The sequence below is a fragment of the Rhipicephalus microplus genome, chromosome X (assembly GCF_043290135.1).
Source record: "Rhipicephalus microplus isolate Deutch F79 chromosome X, USDA_Rmic, whole genome shotgun sequence".
Lineage (NCBI taxonomy): Eukaryota > Metazoa > Arthropoda > Arachnida > Ixodida > Ixodidae > Rhipicephalus > Rhipicephalus microplus.
Window position 1 is genome coordinate 403,371,958 of NC_134710.1, and position 24,459 is coordinate 403,396,416.

At 42.7% G+C, this 24,459-nt stretch overlaps 1 protein-coding gene across 1 annotated transcript in view; it reads left to right on the forward strand.

The window, feature by feature from the left end:
• The first annotated feature begins 1,762 nt into the window (after positions 1-1,762).
• Syx6 (Syntaxin 6) overlaps positions 1,763-24,459 on the forward strand; it is a 67,516-nt gene continuing 44,819 nt past the window's right edge. The window contains exons 1-4 of the mRNA XM_037413230.2: positions 1,763-1,974; positions 2,963-3,132; positions 11,899-11,993; positions 19,804-19,866. Of these exons, the coding sequence (XP_037269127.1) occupies positions 1,940-1,974; positions 2,963-3,132; positions 11,899-11,993; positions 19,804-19,866 (363 nt within the window). The 5' untranslated portion in view covers positions 1,763-1,939. The remainder of the gene's footprint in view (positions 1,975-2,962; positions 3,133-11,898; positions 11,994-19,803; positions 19,867-24,459) is intronic.

Below are 24,459 nucleotides of genomic sequence, written 5' to 3' on the forward strand. Positions count from 1 at the left end.
AAAAATATATAGTTTTTCGGTTCACGAAAGTGTAACTGAAGCGTTATCTATTATTTTGTTCGGGAGTGAAAACGAAAATGTTCTATTGTTTTTCGGATCACGTGGAACTTGACAATTTGCAACAAGGCATGAGCAATAATTAATGCATATCTCAAAGTACATCTGTATCTCAGGCAGGAATTCCGAAATAAAGATGTGCTGAAATTGTGTGAGAAACAAAAACAGTGGCAATTAACTGTAGAGGCCTTTCTTGTGTCTGACGCAGCGTGGAGAGCGCATTCTCACCATATATATATATATATATATATATATATATATATATATATATATATATATATATATATATATATATATATATATATATATATATATATATATATATATATGACAGGTAGACTCGATGACGGGCTGCTTCTGAGATCATGTTTTGAGCCTGCTCAGTTTGTCCCACTTTCTTATGAGTAACACACAGTACGACAAATCCAATATTTTTATCGATTCTCAAACTTCAAATTTTTGCATACAAACAAATAAAGCTACAAATATTTACGATTTTTTTTCGTTCCAGAACAGCAACAGAGCGAAACTTTTTGCGATGGAATAAAACCGAAACAAAGAAAATTGGCCCCATATCTGTATGTTACACTGCAAATGTCGTCAACAGACGATAGTCTTGCGTCTAGAGAGAGTGAACAAAACGTTTATTCGATGTCTTGCGCAAGAAAATCGGTGAATGGTATGCTGTGCGTTAGAGTGCCTCGAGCGTGCAGCGGAGGCAAACGAGCGCATCAAGCCACGTCACACGTGAGACATGAGCGCTATCTGGCAGTTATCTTGGAAAACGAAGCGCGCGCGCTCTGCGCACCTGTCTCGGAGGTGATAAGGTGTAGAACGCAAGGCGACGGGTAGGTTCCACCACCGTGTCGTCATAGCAAAGCGTGGAAACACTTGCATTTTCGTGCAAGCGTCGTCTGCTCCGCGCAACGTGATAAACGCTACGGTCTTTAAAATTACTGCTGTGTGCCTTTTCTAGAAGCAGAAACACATACAGAATATTGATGTGTTGTTATGGTGCCTCAGATATGCACAGTATTTGCTTTTTAATTGACAATCGCACAAGTATGAACGCTGAACCTTCAGCAATATTGGTGGGCGCTGTGGATGGGGTCGGCCGTTTGGAGTATCGCTTGGTTTGACCACTTTGGTGCCATTCAGAGCACTGTGAAGAATGGATGAATCACGGGACGGCTTTACGCTCTCCCATAGTAGAGTACCTAGTACTCTAAATCGTTACCCACTTTTTGTTAACAAACAAACAGACAGACAGACCAAAATTTTTGCGTTGAAGGTCCCCAAGAAAGACTACTGTCTTTAAAAATATTTTGTTTTTACACCCAGCATTCTAGTGCCTGTAGTGCATGTAGTTCACAAGCGTGACCTTCGAGATTGGCTGAAGTTGAAAAGTAGTGCTTATCGAAGACATATATAGGTGTAGAAAATACAAATATCATTTGGGCCGTTGCAGCGAACCAGTGGTGAAATGTCTTTTTGTTAAGACGCATGTCGCTGGCCCAGATTTCGAATTCCAGTATACCAAGCCGTTTTTCTCTGTGATAGGTAGGCATGTATATCGGGAGCAAAACGCTTTCATCACACGTTTTCTTTTCCCGAGTCAGAGGCCGCGGCACAGCGAGCAAGCAACAATATTATTTCGCTGACGCAGGCAACACTGAGCGCGTGTCACGGGGTTTGGTTTTTGTTTGAACGGGGACGTCATCGCACTCGTCGCTTACTGCTAAGGGATCTCCGGTAAGGGTGATAGCTACGTGTGTAGCTCTCCTGCGCGATATCTGTTGTTCTTCGATAGCGGGGGACTTGTGACAAGAGCCCCACATGCCACTACGGATGCTGTGACTGTAATGAGTGGATCGCAGAGGCCATGAGTCTTGAGGATCCATTTTTTGTCGTTAAAGAGTAAGTTCCGTGTATGCACATTACTTTCAACGTCTTCCCCGTTGAGTTCTGCCTGGCTTGCCTTACTTAACCTTTATTGTAAAGAAAACTAAAACGAATTTGTACAATAGCGCCGTCATAAGGAGGCTTTCCTTGCTTTTAGTGAGTATTGGATAATTAGTATCGATATGCAGTTTAGACTAAGCTGTTTCGGTGCAACGGAATTCCGCTCTACGCATCTGCTGCTCAAGTTTTGTTTGTTCACTTCTTCGTTTTATATAGGTGTTTTATTGTGTGACTGCGGAATGTGTTGCAGCTGTGGTGGCGAGCATTATACGCGAACAGGAGAGAAATCCAATATGTGGTGTCAGCTGAAGGGAAGGGCTCATGCGCGAAGCGTGTGCTCGCAACGTTGAAGGCATAACTTCTTTAGTGTAATTTTCCCTTGACTAGAGAGACCTGTTAGTCGCTACGCGTTTGTGTTGAACACTGCGAAAGACTACGTTGCAATCGCTCATCTTTTTTTTTTTTCTGAGCGCTTTCAAGAGGTCGCGATAAGGGCACCAAAGCTCCATTTCATATCGCCTCATAAAGGCACAAGATTAGACAAAATAACTTGAGCCGATTGCTGCAACAATGCGCCCTGTTGTTGTTCGCTGTTATCCTTCTGGGCAGGTGCTGTTCTTACTATAGTCGCTAGAAGCAGCAGAGAGAAAATAATGTTTTAGGACGTCTGCGTCGTATCCTAAACCTATACATACACGCATAGGTGACGGCGATGTGCTATGGAAACTTTCATAGTGACGAAATATTGACTATTCGTTCGGGGCTGTATATTTAGCAGAAGTACTTCTGATGGCACCATAGATTAATTAGCCTGTTAAATTGGACTACAAAACCACATGCACCTCAGACTATTCACCGAAATGCCTGTTGCCTGCTGTTATGTATCTATCCTTGAACATGAAAATGGGGCACTTTTCCTGATCTTTATTTTGTTTTTCTCCAGTGAAATTGTTAAGGCCATAGCCAATAACAAAACACTGTTTGAGAGGTGGAGCCAGTACCAAGACCCCTCAAGCTTACCAAGCAAAGAAGACATTGAATGGACCACTAGTGAACTCCGGAAAGGTCTGCGCAGCATAGAATGGGACTTGGAAGACCTTGAGGAAACTGTTGGTATCCTTTTGAGTCTTGCCTCTTGGGTGGCTTGAAAATGTGCTGCGACGGAATCAGCAACACCTTTTTGTGTGAAGCTTTCTTCGTTTGCAGCGTGTTTTGGTGGCAATATTTGTTGGTTTTTACTCTTTGCCTCTAGGTCAATTATGAGCACTCTCAAGTGGTTGAATTTGCATTCAGTCTTATGTAGCGTGCTACAAAACATTTATACACTGCTACAGTGTACTGCTGTTCCTTCAAATTATAACCGTCATTTGATTTATTTAAAACACTATGCTTATGGTGGCTATCACAGATGTATTTAGGCACTGCCCATAATTTCTTCCGCACAGTGTGTCTGTTATGGATCCTGTGTACTGCCGTTCCTTCAAATTATAATAACCTTCTTTTGATTTATTTAAAACACTATGCTTATGGTGGCTATCACAGATGTATTTAGGCACTGCCCATAATTTCTTCTGCACAGTGTGTCTGTTACGGATCCTGAAGTAGCTGTGCAAGCTTCATTTCCATGGCTTTCATTGCAAAATACGTAGTGGTGGTGAAACTTTTGAGTGCAGGATATAGTTTTGCATGTGCAGCATCTGCATTGAGTGATTTTGTCTGACTTCATTTGCATATAATTTCAATTTGTCCTGCGTTCACATGCTACCTGAAATCAATGAACCTAAGTGTTACTTTTAGATTATTGCTCATTATTTGGTACATCTTTAGACTGGGCTTTTTCTTGCACAAGGGCTTGTAGTTATATCCTTTGGTCACTCAATCCAACATTATTCAAATTTAATATGGGGTGGGACTTTCAAAGTACGTTAAAAGCTATGGTGGTATAAATTAATGTTCTGTCCATAAAATTATCAAGATATTTTAAAAATACAGGGGTTGCCTTAAAGCTCGAAATCAGTTTTAAAATGTATTTAGTGTTTTCAATCATCTTTTATTTTTTTAGAAATTACTTATGTAGTAAAATCTACTATCTGCAAATTATTGCAGTTTAGCACGAAGGTTGTGGAACTAAAGTTGTCACTGTACAAAAAAAGCTAGATTTGTTACGTTCTTCCACGTTAGTCAACAATCGGAAATGGCAAAAATTGCCATTTATGATAATTTTTTTTATTGCTAAAGAAACACTGATGCACCTAGGCTAATGAACCTAGCTTCAGTTATGTAAATGTCACTGCAATGCATGTGAGAAATTGTTTGTTTACGCTTGATAGTGTCCGAGAGAGAGGTATGCAAACTTCAAATATGTTATTTTGAGAAGAACGTGGAAGTTACACAGGGCTACATGCGCATTTCTGGAAACTTGTCAAGGAAAAGGGACCAAAAATTATTTGTGAAATCGCAAGTGCCCGAATGTGCTATATTTTCTCAAGGATTAAGCAATTTCGACTATGGTGTCTCTCATAATCATATGGTGGTTTTAGGGTGTTAAACCTCACTTATCAATCACCGAGAAAAAGCAATTCTTTGGTGATTGCAAAATTGCAAAATTTAATTTTTGACCAAAATCAGAGGTGCAACAGTTGCGCCAATTGAGCCAATTTGATACAGTTCATCATTTTTGCACCAAGCTGCACCAAAACCATGAAATTTCCCAAAACTGCACCACGGTGGGACAGAATGTCCCTCTTGCCTCAGTATTTTCTCAGTTGCGCTCAAGTAGTGCAACTGAGAAAGTGTCTTTCGTGCAGTTTGCGTCATCAATCAATTCAAGTGTGCTGACCCTAATTCTAAAACAATGTGATCTTTACTCGTTAGGTCCAGACACTCGTGAGACGTTATCGACCTAAGAAAGTAACGATGCCGTGCAGCCATCTGTCAGTGGATACTGATCGGCAATACGATGCAACTTAAAGCGAAAAATGCGTTGACACGTGGTAAACATGGATTCTCTAGTCGGCAAACACAGCTATGGCATGTTAGGAACTCAAGCTGGAAGTATGGGCTGCGTTCTCTACGTGCAAATAAAGTTGACGTGCTGCAAACACAGTGGTCGGCGGCGGCAATGTTGGTTGCCATAAAACTTTTTTCTGTCTTGAAGTTGCATCGTCCTGGTGATAGATAGCCAGCACTATTGGGGGGCCATCATATGTGTGCCGCGGTCTTGTCAAAGGCACCTTGCAAGCGAGCCACAAAGTGCCCGAAACCTAACCCCATCGTGAAATGAAAGGGAAAAAAAGGGGAGGGGGAGGAGGGACTGTAGTGGTTCGAAAATTTCTTGGCCTTGTTTTAACCCGTGCAGAAGGCTGCTTAAGCCACCTTTGCCACAGTACACTGGGGCCCCTCTGAAAAGCATCTTCAGATAAGAGAGGAGCTGGTAACACTATAGTCACAGGACAAAACGCATCTTTTTAAATTTTTTTATGCATGTATACAGCGCACAACTGTGAGTACTAGTATGATCGCTGGTGTCTAAAAACGATACACTGGCTTACTGGCAATCATTTCAAGCAAGGTATAATATTTCTACATCTCTAAAAAAAAAAAAACTTCGTTTTTTTTTTTTGCCACTCCTACTCCTCAGTTTTAAAGATCTCGAGAATTTCTTGGTTGCCAGGTTAGCAGATACGCAGATTCTAAGGACTTGAGAGGTGTGGCAAATGGTAATGTGGACTTAATACACCGTGGGGTGGTTCAAAACGCTACTTTTGTTGAAATAGGAGTGCTTCTTTTACTCACTCAGCACAACTCAGATAATATTGAAAGGTTTTTACATATTTTTGTTGTTATAAATATAAGCTTTTTTTTTTTTTTTGCTGTAACCTACTCTAAATTCAGATTTTAGTGCTCTAAAAGTAACATCTCACGGCTCCAGAAATTCTTCCAAATTTCATTTAGGCTGTTGCACCCCTGCCAAAAGAAGTCTAGCTCCACCTTAAATTAGCCTAGGCATCTAGGTGACAGGTTTGCTTCTCAGCCCAGTGTGTGACATTTTGGGCAGAGGCACAATGTAATGGCACTCATATGCACAGAAAGTGCATTCTTTTGAAGCAGGAGCCGGGGGGTATCCACGACGAGCGAGTGGTGGGGGGTGAAGAGCTTATGCGTTGTTTTGACTGTTGCGGCCGAGGGGAATGGCTGCCTCAGATTATGACCTGCTTAGGGGTTCTATTTTTATTCTACTATGTAAAAAAACCACTTTTGAGTTTGTTCACCACAAAAAGAAGAATAAACATGGTTGTTGCATGAGGCTCTTCAGGAGGAAAATAGAACCGCTATGAGATATCGCAGCCATAAAAGGCACTTCTTCTTGAGGAGCGAGATTCACGTCAGAGGTCAAGTGCTTGGTAAAATCCTTTTTGCGATTTGTCCCTTTCTCAGACAATACTATCTTCAGTTTCATCTGTTGAGTCTCACCCACTGGTTTTGCCACTGACAGATTGTAGATTGGTTGATATTGGAACGCCTCGCAGCTTCACAATTTTCGAGATTTTCTGCTATCAAAATGACTTTCTATTTAAGTGGGCATATCTATTTCAAAAGGAAGAAGCAAAAAAAGATTCCTTGTGAAAGCCAGCACTGAACACTACTGAAACAAGAAGCATGCGGCGAATCTGTAGGAATGCCCGCTTTCTCTAAAAGAAAAAATACTAAAAAAGAAACAATGATTTGGCTTGTGATGGATTTGTATTTTATGCAATGTATTTGTAATCATGTAGTAGAAAGCTATGGAAACTTAGGGTTACAATTTAAATTCTGTGCATCTGGTCTCTCTCTCTCTCTCTCTCCGTCTTTTTTTTAAATATATTTTTCTATTGCAACTTCTCTTGTCACGAAATTGCCAGGCCTGTGCAGAAAGTTTAATGTAAGCACAGCGCAAGCTGGAGGAGTGGCATCTTTAGAACCATTTGTAAGCTCTCTTGGAGCTAATACAAGCATACTTGCAAGGTACTCATTACACAACTAGTCACAATTGCTCTCAAGTTGGGAAGCACCCACTACAACATTATTCATCATTCTTCGGTGGAGCGAGGTACCCGTTATGCAGTTGCAAGGCATTTTGTGCACTTGGTTGATGCAGTGATTGATGACAATAGAGAATTTTGGCTGAGTCCTTTGTAATGGGTTAGAAGCATTCAGTGACCAACTCATTGCACAATTCGTATTGTTTGACGCCTAGTTACAAAAGGGCCATTGTGTGACACCTGGTTTTTATTTAACTCTTCTACCATGCTATATGACACATGTTAACGCAGTTCCTTGCCAACATAACACTAGTATAGGGTCTTCTTGTGACAAAGTTGCGAGCACCAGCATGGATCTGTGGTAGAATACTGTGTTGCCACAGAAGGGACCCAGATTTGAACCCTAGTTGATCCTGGATATTTTTCTTATTTCATATAATTTTTATTTACTTGTGTCGAGCGCTATCGGTTGCGAACACCTGCAGCGGTGCCAGACAACTACAGCGCTGAAAATGGCCCTTAGTTGTGATCACACAACGGCTTTTTTCTGGGAAATTTGCATAAGCACTCTTTTTACATTTTACTCAGATACAACTAGAAGCAATAACGGCCCTTTACTGTGAAAGGACCCCCCTCCCTTTTCAGCCAATGGTGTTGCGGTTGCTTTGTAACATGTTTTAACATGCTACTTTGCGATTCCTTTTATGAGTGTGTCGTGAAGGTGATCTGCCACAGGATCATTAGGGCACGGCGAGCCATTGGCTGAAGAGGGTCTTTTGATGGCAAAAAGTTTTGTTTCTTAGTTCTATACAAGTATAAAGCAGATATGGTATGTCACTTGCAGAGACCATGTAGGCTGTGTGGTCATGCGAGTCTCTCAACCGGAAGGCTCATCAGGGCGCAAAACTGGCACTACATAGCAGAAGCAGTGGCACAAAACTCATTGCTACATGCATGACATGGCTGGGGTGCAAGATCATACGTTCCAGTCTGACCAAGACATGCAATTACGTGGCACACACCAACCTTGTTCTGTGTCAGCATCACAAAATGATAGTAACCTGATTGAGATAAGAGATCTTAAAGAGCCTTTAATTCGATTACTTGAAATGTCTGCCTAGGTGTCTTAGCTAATGAAACTTCAATAGGAGAGCTAGGGTGCAATTGTAAGTGTGTATGTGGTTTGAAAGACAATACTCATTGGTGACACTATCATGAAGTGACCGACTTAAAGCATGTAACCTTCAGAAGTGCTCGCGTGTAGTGCACTTAGTGCCAAATCACGTGAGTGTAAGAAGTGGAACATTACAAGCATACAACTGTCGATGAAGAGAGCAGAGATGAAATACTTTTTCATTTTTTTTTACTTCGCAAACATGTATGCATTTCAGATCTTTAACTAAGAATAAGCGCCCCACCGCGATGGTCTAGTGGCTCATGTGCTCGGCTGCTGACCCGCAGGTCGCGGGACCGAATGCCGGCTGCGTCGGCTGTATTTTCGATGGAGGCGAAAATGCTGTAGGCCTGTGTGCCCAGATATGGGTGCACGTTAAAGAACCCCCGGTGGTCGAAATTCGCGTAGCCCTCCACTACGCTGTCTCTCATAATCATATGGTGGTTTTGTGACGTTAAATTTCACATGTTAATCATTAACTAAAAATTGACAATTATATTATTACAGAGATTGTTCTTGCTGTCAAGAAATAGGTCATTACCCGTTAGTCTTTTGTGCCCATTCGCTGCTAACCATGACATTGCAAAGGAGAGAGCGAGTGATTGTCTGTATTTTGACATGCGATTGTAAATTCTCTGTCTTGTGCAATACTATTATACTTTGCTCACATGTTCACTAGTGCTTCATCTACTTGTCAGCAAATTATTTGTTAATGCATTCAAAAAGTGCTTAGGCACCTTTAAATGGACACTAAAGTTAACCATTAAGTCGACGTTGATTGTTGAAATGACGGTCCAGAAACCTCGTAGTGTTACTTTTGTGCTAGGAAGAACGTATTTTGAAATAAAATCATGTTGTAGTGCTCAGCGTCGGGTTAGCACACTTCAAATTACCCGCCTCAAGAAGCGGACCGACCGGACCGTCTCACGTCACTGTTGCCGTGCACAACGTTGCCCGGCTTTACTGCGCTAGTAGCAGCAGACCAAAAGCAGTGGGAGCCACAGTAGTAGCAAGGGCCATTGATCAACTTCCCGCCATTGGCTTCGAGATTGCAGACGCTTTTGTTTCAACTGCACTTCGCTAGATGGCACCACCTGTCCTGTGTAAACCACGTGAAAATAGAATTTTTGAACCACTCGCGCCCTTCCCCATAGTAACATGCGGCGGTTCTTTTTTCCATGAATCAAGCAGAAACGAACAAGCAGCATTTTATTGTCTCTTAAAGCACGGAACGTTCTTTATTTAGTGCAGTTAGATCGATTACTAGTGATTAATTATAGGTGGTTCTTCTGATGTCATCGGGGTCATTTCGAAAATGTTCTACTGTGGTGCTTGTGTTCTTGTGCATTTACTTTAATTTCTCGGTAAGTAGGACACTGTTGTTGATAATATTGTCGTTTTAGATGTTGTCATACATTGAACTTTCACTCTGACGTGTCCCTTTAAAATGATCCTCAACACTTTTTTGAACATGGTCACGAAATGCTGCTTATCAGTCAATAGTCCAGGTTTCTATGAACATGTGAGCCGAACATTATAGGTCAGCACGTGCAAGTAACTCACAATTGAATTGTGAAATCGGAGCATTCAGTGTGCTCACAGGGGAAAGAAGACTAAAAGTGCTCAGAGTGCGCATGAATTGTGAAATCGGAGCATTCAGTGTGCTCACAGGGGAAAGAAGACTAAAAGTGCTCAGAGTGCGCATTAACTCACTGTAACTCGCTTCATACTCAACAGATTCTAAAAGTTTTTGTGTCAGTCGATTCGGGAGACAATAAACTTGGATAGTGAGGTCTTTTGACGATAACACAAAAAAGTGTTGCAGTTCCACTGCAAACCATGTCACACTCAAGCCAAAGTGAATTTTAGTGTTCCTGCTGATAAACAAATAGCAGTTTCATAATCTTTTTTACTGTATTTTCTCACATACAATCCGCACAAAACAAAAATATTGAAAATTTAAAGTCTTGGTCCAGATTCTACACAATTTATGTGTAAAAGGGCTTCATGGCATCGCTTCCCAGCAATGCAAGGAATGTAGGAATGGCGGTGATATCTGAAATCGACAGTAGTCCAGGACAGGGGAGTGACACTGGGAACTCAAAAACTGCACGGAAATGAAGCTTTTGCAGTCTTAGAACGTAGTTAGCATGGTCATTTCTATCATGGCATAAAATTAATTTGTACTGGTAATATGTTGAGGTCTCTCTTAAACGCCGCCAGTTGTAGTTAGGGGTACAGACCAGATGCAAGGGCAATGTGACTGCTTTTTGGCTTTCGAGCACCGGTATGGCTTCATGGTAGAATACTGGGCTGTCTTGGAGAGTACCCAGGTTTGAATCCCGTGCCATCCTGGGTGTTTTTTCTTATTTCACATGGTGGTTATGGTCACCGATGGTGGCAGTGGACAACTGTAGCGCCCTTGTTGTGATCACACAACAGCCTTCGCTGTAAGAGGAAAGAGAGCAGCTTAAGGCACCTGATAGCATGCTAGAACCGCCACGGTGTTATTGTGCGCGGTTTTTCGGAATGAGCTCCTCAGAACCTAGGGGTCTTGCGAGCCATTCATAAATTTTACCTTGTTCCGTAGTAATATGCAAACTCATGGTACAATCCAAGAACCTATATTACTCTCGTCTGAGTGTCAATGAGCACATTCAATGCATAACAGAAATGAGTGAGCTGTTCAATAAATCCCACCAGCAGCTTGTACCCAGCCAGACTTCAAAAACAGTCCACATAGTTTAGCTATTGTGCTTGAACCTTGGTGGCCTTATGTTACTCGCATGTGCGGTTTTTCTTTTTTTTGAAGGTAGGTACCGAAGATAATGCAGTAGGCATGCTCCAGCCATTTGTAACAATAAAAACGCTTGTGAGCTGGCATTCGAGATAATATGTATCAGAAAAATAACACAGGAGTTGGTTGAATCCAGCAGCTGCCATGCGGCAGGCCCTAAGTGTGACAGCCTCACATTAGTTTGTTAGTGCGAGGAAAGCGAGTTCAGTTGCACGTCAATGAATAATGTTTTTTATGCCACCCTTGCTTCTTAGTTTATTGCACGTGAATGCAGTGTGAACTGAACAGAAAATTATTTTATGAAAAGGGAGGGGTCCTTGAAATTTAATAGAGCTTAGTAAGGTTTCCTGGGACCAACATGTTCGATAACCCATGTTTTACTGGTTGCTTTGCTGGGCTAACAACCTGAAAGGCATGGGTCTGCTTTTCTCGAAAAAAAAAAAAAAAACTGCAAGTGACGTGGTCATGCATAGTAGGGTTGTCCTGTAGGCTGCATTTGTTTATAAGTGCACTGTATTCATACCAGCACAACTTCTTTGACTTCACACATAATTTTGGGTATACCTGTGGTGTCGGAAGGAAGCTGCAATTGTCTTTTTTTCACTGCAACATTTAGCCTTACTTTGGGTGGAACTACTGCAACCCACAGTTGCACTATGCACTATCACGCTAGAGTAGTTCATAGTTCAACCAAGAGCCGATGCCACGTGCACTTCCTGGATTGCTGGCTTAATTGGCTGTGGCAGCAAAATGGCTTATCACCCTGCCACCGCCATTTGTGAAAGCTCCCCTTAGTGGACAGCTCTAAATGATAAATGATAGTATCGCTTGCAATTCCTTGCTTCTTTTCTTGCTTCTATTTTTCCTTGACTGCTGTCTTTTTTCAGCTATTGTCGAAAAGAATCCCAAGAAGTTTAAGATCGATGAGAAGGAAATCAAAAGCCGAAAAGCATTCATAGAGCAGTCCAAGAATGAAGTCAAGGTCAGTTATAGATGTGCTCCAAAAAAATATACAACTATGAGTGAGTTGGTGATTTATCATGCTTAGCATGATAAATCACCAACTCACTCATAGCAATGTGAAGGTGCAATAACTCCTAAAGGATACAGCTGCTACTATTGTCCTGTGTCGTTTATCCTTTGCCTATACGTGCTCCAAATGTGTTTGTTACTTTTATTTGTCCTGGTTGTCCTGTGTTGCATGCAGTCAAGCCACCTAATATTGATTCCAGGAAAGGACGCTAGCAAACTGTCACTGTGAACAAGATGATAGGCTAGATGCATGTTTTGATAACGTCACTGTATCTGTTTAAAAATGCTTATGTGAGCATGTAGAGGTCATGTACAGGGATGCAACAGCTACGTCAAGTGTGCTGATTTGATACAATTCTCCATTTTTGTGCTCAGCTGCGCCAAAACCGTGAGAATTGCTGAAATTCTCATGGTCACTGTAAACAAGATGATAGGCTAGATGCGTGTTGCGATAACGTCACTGTATCTGTTTAAAAATGCTTATATGAGCATGTAGAAGTCATGTACAGGGATGCAACAGCTGCGTCAAGTGCGCCGATTTGATACAATTCTCCATTTTTGTGCTCAGCTGCGCCAAAACCATGAGAATTGCTGAAATTCTCATGGTCACTGTGAACAAGATGATAGGCTAGATGCGTGTTGTGATAACGTAACTGTATCTGTTTAAAAATGTTTATGTGAGCATGTAGAGGTCATGTACAGGGATGCAACAGCTGCGTCAAGTGCACTGATTTGATACAATTCTCCATTTTTGTGCCCAGCTGCGCCAAAACCATGAGAATTGCCGAAATCGCCTGACCAGCCTAAAAATTCTCTTAGTTTCGCTAATTTGAGTGAGAAATGAAAACCATGTTGGTTACCCGCAGTTCGCATCATCAATCACAATCTAAGCGTGCAGACCCCAACCCTAAATATGGTGTACGATGTATGTTCGTTTGGTCAGGACACTCATGAGATGATATCAACATACCGTATACACGCGTGTAAGGGCCGCACCCGTGTAAGGGCCGCATCCCGTTTTTAAGAAGCACATATTAAAAAAAAAAAAAAAAGTTGTGTGTAAGGGCCGCATCTGCACTTTCCTTGACCCATGCGTATTCAAAATGCGCGCGCGTGTGTGAGCTACTAGGCGTTGTCAGTAGATGGCGTTAGGGAACGCAATTCTCATCATCACCATATAGTACATCATTGGAATAATTTGTTGGTTTTCTTCATGCTAATATGTTCCTGAAGTTGGCTAAAAATTTTTAATTTTTTCAGTAGTGTTCATACACCCGCCAACTAAAGGTTAAAACAGGATTTTATATTTAACTTCTGACACTTCTATACAAACGCGCTATCCATATCGGCATTAGCATCACCAACTTTGGTATTTGTGCGTTGTTTGGTCATTGTGCTGTTCAGCCTGCCATGTGCTCGAGTTTTGCGCACCGTTGCATGACTCTGGGACTCCAGCTAGTTTTCTGCGGGACGTTTACGTTTTCGCACGATGGGCAAGCAGCTGAATAGCTATACAGCTGGCTATAAGTTGAAGGTGATCGAGTTTGCCCTCGAGCACGGGAAACGGGCCGCCGGCAGAAAATTCGACGTTGACGAGAAGTGTGTTCGACGTTGGTGCGCCCAGAAGAAAGCCTTGCAGAACACCAATATCAAAAAGCGCGCTTTCCGAGGAAAACAGTGCAAGTATCCCGATTTGGAAGAGGAGTTGCTCCGCTATGTGACTGAGGTGCGGAACGATGGTTTTGCGCTCACTACAGACATGTTGCGCATGAAGGCACTAGCCTTGGCACGTGCGAAAAATATACCGGCCGGGGATTTCAAGGCTAGTGCTGGCTGGGTGCAAAGGTTTATGAAAAGAAAGGGACTCTCTTTTCGGCGAAGGACCACGCTGTGCCAGCGGCTGCCAGAAGACTATACCGACAAGGTGCTTAGTTTTCACAAGCATGTCATCGGCCTGCGCCATCAGCACAGTTATTTGTTGTCGCAAATAGCGAACGCTGATCAAACTCCTGTGTGGTTTGACTCTCCCGAGAACTACACAGTCGAAGTAAAAGGCAAGAAGAGTGTCGCCGTGCGGACCACCGGCGCTGAGCGCCAACGCTGCACCGTGATGCTTTGTGTGACCGCGGACGGGCGGAAGCTACCCCCGTACGTTGTTTTGAAAAGGAAAAGAATTCCCAACGAAGTTTTCCCCAAGGGCATCATAGTTAGAGCCCAAGAGAAGGGATGGATGAACGATGATTTGGTGCTAGACTGGGTGAAAAGTGTTTGGCAGAACATACCGGGAGCTTTGTTGGCCAAACATTCACTTTTAGTATTGGATAGTTTCCGCGGCCACCTTACCGATAAGGTGAAGGAGCAGCTGCGCCGTGTCGGCACAGACATGGCCGTGATTCCAGGCGGCCTCACAGGAATGTTGCAACCATTGGATGTGAGCGTGAATCGACCATTCAAAGTTGAATTCCGAAGACTCTACACGGAATGGATGGCAACCGGCAACCATGAGCACACGCCGACCGGACGGATGAAGAGGGCACCGCTTGCTACTGTTCTCGGTTGGATATTGTCGGCGTGGAGCTCGGTGTCGACGGACATTGTGTCCTGAAGTTTTAAGGTCACTGGGATATCCAACAGCCTGGATGGCACCGAAGATGACTGTTTGTGGAATGATGGTGCTCCGCAACACACTATCTCCGACTCCGAGTTAGAGGACTCGTCGAGTGACGACGATTAAGCGCACACGCGGCATACTGCAATAAACGCTCTTCGTTCACGAACTGGTACGTTGTTTTTAGTTCACCAAAAAAAAAGTTCCGTGTATGGGCCGCAACCTGAAAATTAGCCCTCACTTCCTGGAAAAAAAGTGCGGCCCTTACACGCGTTTATACGGTAATAAAGTAACAGTGCCGCGTACCCATTAGTGCTGACTGCAGCGGATACTGATCGGCGGGACAACACAGCTTAAATTCCAAAAATTTGTTGCCATAGCCAATAACGCTTCGCTGGAAACAGTAAAAGTGGCTAAGCTGGAAGCACGTACCGCGTTTTCTGCATGCAAACAAACTCTACGTGCTGAGAACATCGGCGCTGCTGGTAAGCAGGTTGGTTGCTATAGAAATGGCACATAAAATATTTGTCTTGAAGCTGTGTCGTCCTAGCAATAGGTAACCGGTGCCGTCTCCTGGCCAACGGGCGTGCGCCGTCATCACTTTACCTGATCGGACGCGCCTTGCAAGGGAAAGGAGACGCGGTGCCCTTGACCTAACCCAATTAATATTCAGGGACTTTGAACCCCATTATAAAAAGCATAAAAAATTGAGGGGGAGTGGGGAGAGCAGAAGAGGGAGGGCGTGTAGCAGTTCGAAAATTTCTTGGCCTTGTTGTAAAAGCCGTGCAGAATGCTGTTCAAGTCACCTTTGTCGTAGTACATTTGTGTCCTGCGGAAAAGCGTATTTAGATTTCAAAGGGGCTGTTAGCATTAGTGACTCACGAGACTCAGAACATTTTCTTTTCCAATTACTCATGCATTTATCTACTGGGTAATTGTGCGTACTCGTAAGATTGCTGACGTCTAAAAGGATTTGTGGCTTGCTGAAAATCATTCGGAACATTTCTGCAGCAAAAAAAAAAAAAAAGGTTTTTTTCTGCCACTTCTACGTCTCAATTTTAAGAATCTCCTGAATTTCAGGGTCTCCAGCTTGGCAGAATCACATTAAATTTGCAGAGTCTGCCTAAAGATTTGACAGGTGCGGCAAATGCTACTTTGTCATAACCCACACAGTAAGGTGGTTCAAAATACTACTTTTGTCGAAATAGCGGTGCTCATGTTCACTCTAAACAATTCAGGTTATTTTTGCATATTTATTTCTTTTTCAAAATATTTATTTTTTTATGAATTGGAGCACTATTAAAAATAACATTGCTCTAGATTTGATCTTTTTCTAAATGTAAACTTTTCTAATACTGCTTGAAATTTGACCTTTTGTGATAAAAAAAATTGATTCTTCTTTTTTTTTTTGTCATAACCTGCTCCAAATTTGAATTTTAATGCTCCAAAAGTAACATTTTGCTGCTCGAAAAATTGCTCCAAATTCTATTTCGGCTGTTCCACCCCTGCATGTATATCTGTGTGCATGCGTGTGTTGGTGTAAGGACACCTCTTGACTCTAGAAGTAAATAAGGAGCTGAAGTTAATAAGGGTCTTTCATGGAATGTCTTAGCTCACTGGCATAATAATATCCAACTCTGGTTTCCTTCCTTTATTTTTCAGATGACCTTTTACAGGTGACCTGTAAATTTTTTACAAGTGGTACACAAAACTGTGGACTACATAAGAGGACTGTACCACTACAGTGGCAGAGTCCTCTTATGGTACAATTTAGCTATTAAGATAACAGAGCACGCATTTTTCAGATGGAAGGTCTTAAAGGTCTCAAGAATGCTTACGTCTCCTAATTAATTGGGGTGTTTCTATGTTATCTCAATAAATAAAAAATATATCAAACTGGTGAAGTTTTTGGAAAACTCGGATATAGCCACATCAAAGCAAAAGCTTTACCCAAGATTGTGGGCCCTACCCATTTTTTTCAGCTTCATTTCATGTAGTGTATTGTTACTGCAACACAAGCTTTTTCAAAAACATTTTAAATGTGGGCAGTCTATGATAGATTTTCTAGATGTCTAGTGACTAAGAAACAACATTGGGGCCTGAATGGTCTTGTTATCGAGCTGTGCATTTCCATACAAATAAAGTAAAAGCTCACGAATTTGAATTCGGTTCATTCAGACTTATAGTTTGTTTGAACTGACGGCCTGCTCTTGGCACAGTCTTGTGTATTTCAATGAGGGAGAAACTCCCAATAGTTTGAACACGTCTGTATTAATGAGAATTCGATTTGGGAGCCCTCGGTTCTTGTCACTTTACCCAGAAGGCGGTCCAGAGAGATCACTATCAGTTGCAAAACCAAACCAAACTAAATTTACTAGAGTTTAAAAACAAGGAAAGAGCACCATTTCTCAGCAGATGAAATTTCAAATGCTGTGCTGGAGCTCTTGGAGTCTTGGAATAAGCTACAAACGATGCTCATGAAGTCACGATAGATAAACCACAGGCAAATGAAAATTACTGATTGTTGTTGTTGAATCAACCTTATTTTGAACCAGATGCACATTGGGGACACCTTGATGGCATTTACTTATGATTGTATTTAGTTTTTGTTGCATTAGCTCTACTGTGTAAATCAGCATGATGTGTTGGAGCATAGTGTCATATATTTCGATATTAAAGCTTAGTGCTCACATGAATGCATGCCGGTGTTTGTTTCGGGTGTATCATTCACTTCTATATTAATTCTGTTGACTTTTATAAGCTTAACAAACTTAATTAATGAAATACCTGCCACCAGCATGTAATAGCAACTAGTTTGCGATGACTCTAGAGATGGCTTCTTTGGGTTCTGCCCATCCCGCCGTGGTGGTCGAGGGGCTAAGGTACTCGTCTGCTGACCCGCAGGTCACTGGATCGAATCCCGGCTGCGGCGGCTGCATTTCCGATGGAGGCAGAAATGTTGTAGGCCCGTGTGCTCAGATTTGGGTGCACGTTAAAGAACCCCAAGTGGTCAAAATTTCCGGAGCCCTCCACTACGGTGTCTTTCATAATCATATGGTGGTTTTGGGATGTTAAACCCTACATATCAATCATCAAATGAGTGGCTAAGGCACTTGGCTGCTGGCCCGCAGATCACAAGATTGAATCCCAGCTGTAGCGGCTGCATTTTCTAGGGAGGCGAAAACGCTGTAGGTTTGTGGGCTCAGACTTGGGTGTACATTAAAGAACCCCAGGTGGTGGAAATTCCCGGAGCCCTCTCCACTATGGCATCTCTCATAATCATATGGTAATTTTGGGACGTTAAACCCTGCGTATCAATCAATTTGGGTTTGGCCTGTACAGTGTGGTGCAGTGTTTGTACATTTTATTGCCCTCCCACTCGAACTCTGCTTAATTTGAACAATTTTTTAAGTGCTCCTCAAGTTCAAATTAATGAGCTTTCATTCTAGCTATTGTATATGAGAACTTTGTTATGTTACACCGCTTCGTTTTAGTTGGAATGGAGTAAAGAGAAAGTAAAGAATAACTTCAAACTCAAATCAATGTGTGGTCGCACCAGTCCTTGTAAGTGCCCATCATCTCAAAAATATATGGGCTCATCTGGTCTTTAGGTGAATATAGGAGCACATTTGTTCTCTGCACATAGCGTTAGCACAGCTAGTCAGCTACACATTGTAGCAAGTTTGCGCTGGTGCAGTGGTGCTTAGGGATCAGCAGGGGCAAGTGTGCTTACAACGGTGTAGATGTGCTAGACTTGTGTTTTGTTAAGGCTAATTTCAGTTGCCTAAAACTAACTGTGTCTGTCATGCGAGCCTATGTTCAAGTGGGTGAGAAGTGGATTTCCCTACCACCCTCACTCAAACGAACTGCATTGACATCGAAAGGCTCTTGACATTTGATGGATAATGCTCTTGCATCTTTTGTATTTTCTGGTGAGGACAGTAAGCAGTACAACACACGTTTTAATTGACATGAATGTTTCCTGGGGCAAGTGCATTCCCTTGGGATTAAAATAATGAGGTCGCCTCCCTTGTATATGGTACACAAACACAAGGCTGGCTTCCCCACCTTGGAAGTTTCTGGAGAAGGGGATGTTTTATTCATGGCACATGTAGTCTTGGCATGTGCTTGTACAATGTGGGAGACAGCACAAGGTTTTTGCTCTAGCCGTCACGGCAGTGTGCAGTTTAAATTTGATATTTTACAGTGGTTCTTTCCTGAGGTACAGGCTTGTCTGCTCAGATGGCGAACACGTGATTTCGTATTTACCCTTATGTCTGTATAAGCTTGTACCTGAAGAAGTGCTGATATATGTATTGTTAGTTTATTTAAATGTCTCCTTCGCCTAAGGATTCAATGCAGCACCCATAAATAACAGCAGGGCTGCATTGGACCAGAGTGAGTAGATCCTGAGTCTTTGCAACTTTTCGGAAACTTTTTATGGTTTTCTCGCAGTAATCTCATGAAAAATTTCTGTAATGAGCAGAATGCATGCTGTTACCCTTCAATTTTATATGAAAAAACGTTTAGGAGCGTAATGTGGAAATATATGAGTGCACAAGGTAGAAGGAAAAGCACTTGACAGGAAAGACGCTCACTTACAACTGAACTTTTATTAGAAAACATTCATTGCACGAGAATACAAACGTGCCGGTGCAACCAATTTATTGAACACTTTATTTCACTTTATTCTACTTTATTGAACATTTAGGAGCCTTTGTAGTATACCTTAGGAATGGCTAGTAATTCTATATATTAGCAGTATAGTAGTTCTGCAGGACTCGCAACTGTGCCTAAGCAATGATAGTATGTAATCTTTGTTAAAGGATCATATATATAGTTGGTGACCTGAGGCTGCTGCTGGCTGTCATGATTCTGGCCTCATTATGTTAGCCAGCTCAGACTTTGACCCAACATTTATACACTAAGAGGAAAATTGTAGTAGTGCGTGTATACTATGTACCCTTTGTGATGGTCTGTATACCCTGACGACAAAATATGCGCATCATGCCATCAAATATTGTACCATATATATTATACAAATCTCTTGCTAGATCCTGTCTTCTGGCTTCTGTTCAATGACCAAATGCGTTGTCTTGCAGTATCACACTGAATGATGAAAGTGCTGTTCCCTTCTCTCCCACATGTACAGTGCATGAAAGAAGCGATTCTTGAAAGCAAGGCGAAAAATAAGAAAATGAGACCTTCCAGCATGGTAAGCATTTCTGCCATTTTTTTGTGGGGATTTAGGTAACATCATGATTCCTCAGTAGCTTTTCTGGTCACAAAACTGCCCCCTCAGTTCAATATAGAGCTAACGCTAGCCGCGAGAGGCGCCACAGTAAAAGAAAGGCTACCAGTGGAGTGCCCGCCGTAAGCAACATTTGCATTTTTGTTTCTCTTTTACTTAGCGGCTGAAATCCGATGGAGGCAGAAATGTTGTAGGCCCGTGTGCTCAGATTCAGGTGCACGTTAAAGAACCCCAGGTGGTCGAAATTTCTGGAGCCTACCACCACGACGTCTCTTATAATCATATGGTGATTTTAGGACGTTAAACCCCACATATGAATCGATTCGTCTTCGTACTTGCGGACGGCGAATCGTACTTGCGGCTTCGTTCATTGCTGTGTTTCGGTTTTGTTTTGAAAGAAAGATTCAAAGCTTTTGAACTTCGTGACCCAGTTTGGAAAAGCAAGACTCAAAGAATAAGGTGGTGAAGCACAACCCCTGAACATTTGCAGTTTTTTGTTTCGTGAGAAAATAGCTCCAAGCCACACGAACACACACAGAGTCGGAAGCAGGCCAGAAGTAAGAAGATAAGACAAATCTGTGTACTACCCATTATTGCCATGCTCGCTGAAGCGCCGTGCGTTGCAGCTCCCATAGACACTAGCACCAGAGTTACCTATAGTGTATACTAGGAAACTCTATGCGACATGGAACACGCCGTGCGCTCGCCATCTCGGACCTATGCAAAGCGCAACTGCACTCATTGCGCCAACGGGGCGTTGTGCACCCACAACGTCTAATACGTTTGTGCGCCGCCATCTGATGCTGCGTTTTCGTTGTTGGGTTTGTCGTCGTGAACTTAATTGGGACACCTGCTGCGCAGGGCGCGTTCGATTGGTATGCTAGCTGCACGGCTGGTTACTAACAGCATGCGTTGGAGCATTGGAACAGAGCGGCTGGACGACACTTCGGCGTCGATCCGTGCACTTTCATTACGGGACGAAACAAAAAGAACTTTGGGCTACAAAAAAAGTTTGTCGCGCATTTCACGGGTCAAAACAAGCAAAGTCGTCACCCGAAATTTTCGCTGTTATAACTCCAGTGACTTTTTTTCTTGCGTAATGAACCCTCCCCCTAACTTGGCATCAACTTTTCTGAAAAAAAAAAAAAAAATGTGGGTTTATTACGTGAGTAAATACAGTATATAGCGCACAAAGCAACAGTCGCCCACACCTGCCTGCCCGGCCCCTAGTTCTAATCAAGGTGGTGCCCCCTCCAAAAAAAATTTCTGCCAACGCACCTGCCATCCACAACTTCAGCTCACAAAGTTCCTTGATTATAGATCACGTCTGTAGAATGGGCCCATAGCCACTGCCACTTCTTAATGTTGTATTGATCTACAGGTGAAAATTTGGTCAGCTTCGAAAACTGATTCATTTTGGAAGAGCTGCCATGAAATATGACATAGCTTATGAATGAAACTGCAAAAAAAAAAAAAAAAAAAAAAAAAAAAAAACACCTGGACACAGGGAATTTTACTGAAACATAAAACTGCTGTTTAGAACACGGTATGCAAGACCTCACAGCATGCTCAAGGGCGTAAAATGATATGGCTGGCTGATTGCAATTTTTAAATCGCGATTTACCCTTTTGAGAAGCTCTGGAACTAAACTGATTATTCATAATTTTCACCCATGTGTATCTAGATGGCGATCAAATCTTCAGTGTGCGACCACCGTAGAAATTCTGTGTAATAAATATTAGAAGCGTGGCACAGAAAAAGGTTACAACTGTGAAGGAGGAATGCGGTGCATGATTCTCACGTTTGCCCGCAACCATAACAGAAAAGTTGTTGGCTGCATGCCAGTGTGAGAATGCTGTGTTGCTTCCCACTGAACGGGGAATCCGCTTGTGCTGTGCATCGTATGGTTATGTGTGCTAAACATAAATGTAATTTGCACATGCTTGTAATGTCAACTGCAGGCCGTCTTTAGATGCAAACCTACAATGAATGTAGTAGTGTGGTTGCACTCATTTCTTGCAGCAAAGACAATTTCTTTACTCCTAATACCCATTTGATGCTTCAATTCGGCACGGAATGAGTTGTCACTTTTTACAAAGGCGGTGCGCTGGGCTGCCGTGGTTTATTCATTTAGGTGGCTGTAGCAGACGACGCCGGAAGTCGGGCATTGTGAGAAGCATAGCACTTTTACAGGGCAGTTATTTAGCACTTCGTACATTTAGGGAAGAAGCTGCAGTAGTATTTTGCTGATTTCACTGAGTGAAGTACATGAACAATAAGAAGAGAAAGGAGACGCGCAAGTGGCTGCGTGCGATAGGGTGGGTGAGCAATCCAACCACACACGTCACAGGGATGCCTCCACAGGGATGCCTCCACATGGTAGCGCCATGGTATGTCCTCGCGCCCAATAGTGCCACGCAAGCACAGTGGCACAAAAACAAGGCAATAATAAAAGCGCAACCGCTCCCACTGCGCCGATGATGCAACGTGCATCCCCAACATTTCTGCACCGTTATCTGATGCTGCTTTTTGTTTTGGTTTATGATCGACCAGTACGCTAGCAACATGGCCACTTTTAAACTTAAAGTTGGTTGAGCATGTGCTGGAGCATGGGAAGCAAGCGGCTGGACGACACTTTCAGCGTCAATCCGTGTGCGTTGGCCTGTACACATGCCATCTGCACAGTTGCGTCGCATGTGCTGGAACGTGCCGGGCACACGCCACATCCAAGTGGTGGGTGAAATCGCACTCCGCTTGCAAAAAGTATGTCGCACATTTCGTGGGCCAAAACAAGGACAGCTTTCCTTTGGGGAGAGCGAAGCTCTCGAATAGAGGCTCCGTAGTGCTGAACTGATTTGAAAGCTAGCAGTGGTTCAACAGCAAGCTTTTGATTACCCTCATGCGAAATTTTCGCTGTTATAACTCTCTTGACTTCTTTTCTCCCGTGTAATGAGCCTTCCCCCCCCCCCCCCCCCCCCCTGATTGGCACCAACTTTTTCGGAAAAATGGGGGCTCATTACTCGAGTAAATACGGTATTTCTATTATTTTTTGTCTTTTGTGCTGGTGACATTGGAATTAAGACAGGTCTAATTCGGATGTCTCCAGGAATGTAACCTTCAAGTATGTCGCGCGGATCTGCAGTTTTCACTGATCAGTGATGACGAAATGTCACTGCTCTGTTACTCTATGTGGGCTAAAAAATTTCTAAAATACCCTACAAGTAGGGTAATTACGCTACGATTGGCCATATATGAGTAGCATTACCATTAAATGCATGATAACGTGATCTCAAGGCCGTGCATTGTTGTTTCCTGATCTTCCGGTTGCACACGTCATTCCACCAGTGGTTTAAAACTAATTTTACGTAACAGAAAATGCTCTAGGACATAAGTTTGCGTTTGCCAGCAATCTGTTCAGAAGAGATACATCGGTAGATGGCAGCCATCAATGAAAGACTTATTTGATGGAACTGTTGTGTACAGGCTGTGAAAGCATTGCTAGTTTCTTATGTATAAATCCAATTCTGCGACACAGTTTTCTAACACAATTTTTCTTGTAATTGTGTCCGATAAAAACCACATAAATTGATATATCCTGCTTACTCCATTTGCACTTAAAGGGCCAGTAAATAACACCATGGTCAAAAAGTTTCATTGAAGAGAAATATGCACGCTTTTACCATGTGAACATGCTGCCGCAACAATTTTGCGAATGCATGCTCTAATAAGGAAGTTTAAGGGGTTAGAATATCCGTTTCAGCTTGTTTTTAATTTTTACCCGGCCGCTGGCTACCCTTCTCCACAAAAGAGTAGCCAGCGTGACTCTGCCCACTTCAGCAACGTGACACAACGTTCATGATACGTCGTCGGCACGCAGCCAACGAGCTTCCCCCACAAGAGCACGTGTTCAAGCGGCAAGAGCGAAAAACACGAAGCGAAGAGCACTTTTCTTGTCGCGGTAAAGTATTGAGACGCCTCTTCATCTCTGAGGCTTTTATTGTGCCAATACCACTTCTCCTGGAGTGTCGGGCTCTACAAAACGGCAGAAAGCAGCACAGAAAAAATGAAAACACAGAATGTGTGGCGGAAACTGCATCGCTGCAGGGCCAAGGTGCTGTTTCGTAGAGCAAAGAACCTATTAACGAGCTCAGTGGTGCATATTGTTGCCCATGGAGAAGTTTTCGTCAGGCTGTGCGTACGAGGGTGATTGGTCAGGCAAGGCAAACAGGCCGGGATTGTTTTTCGAAATTGAGGGTCTGTGCGGTGCACAGCAGTGTAACATTCAATAAACGCAATTGCTGCAGTAAATTGAGGGTCTGTGCGGTGCACAGCAGTGTAACATTCAATAAACGCAATTGCTGCAGTCTACTATACGAATTGGCGAGCTTGTTTGGAGGATATACAAAAAAATGTCTGAGCCTGTTTACTGGCCCTTTAAATTATATGTCTCACAGGCAGGATGACGAGGTTTGGTGTACATTTGCACTCTATGCCGCGCTTTCTTGGCGAACCAGGACTCTTAAATGAGATTGCAATCACAATCTTTCTTTGAATTTT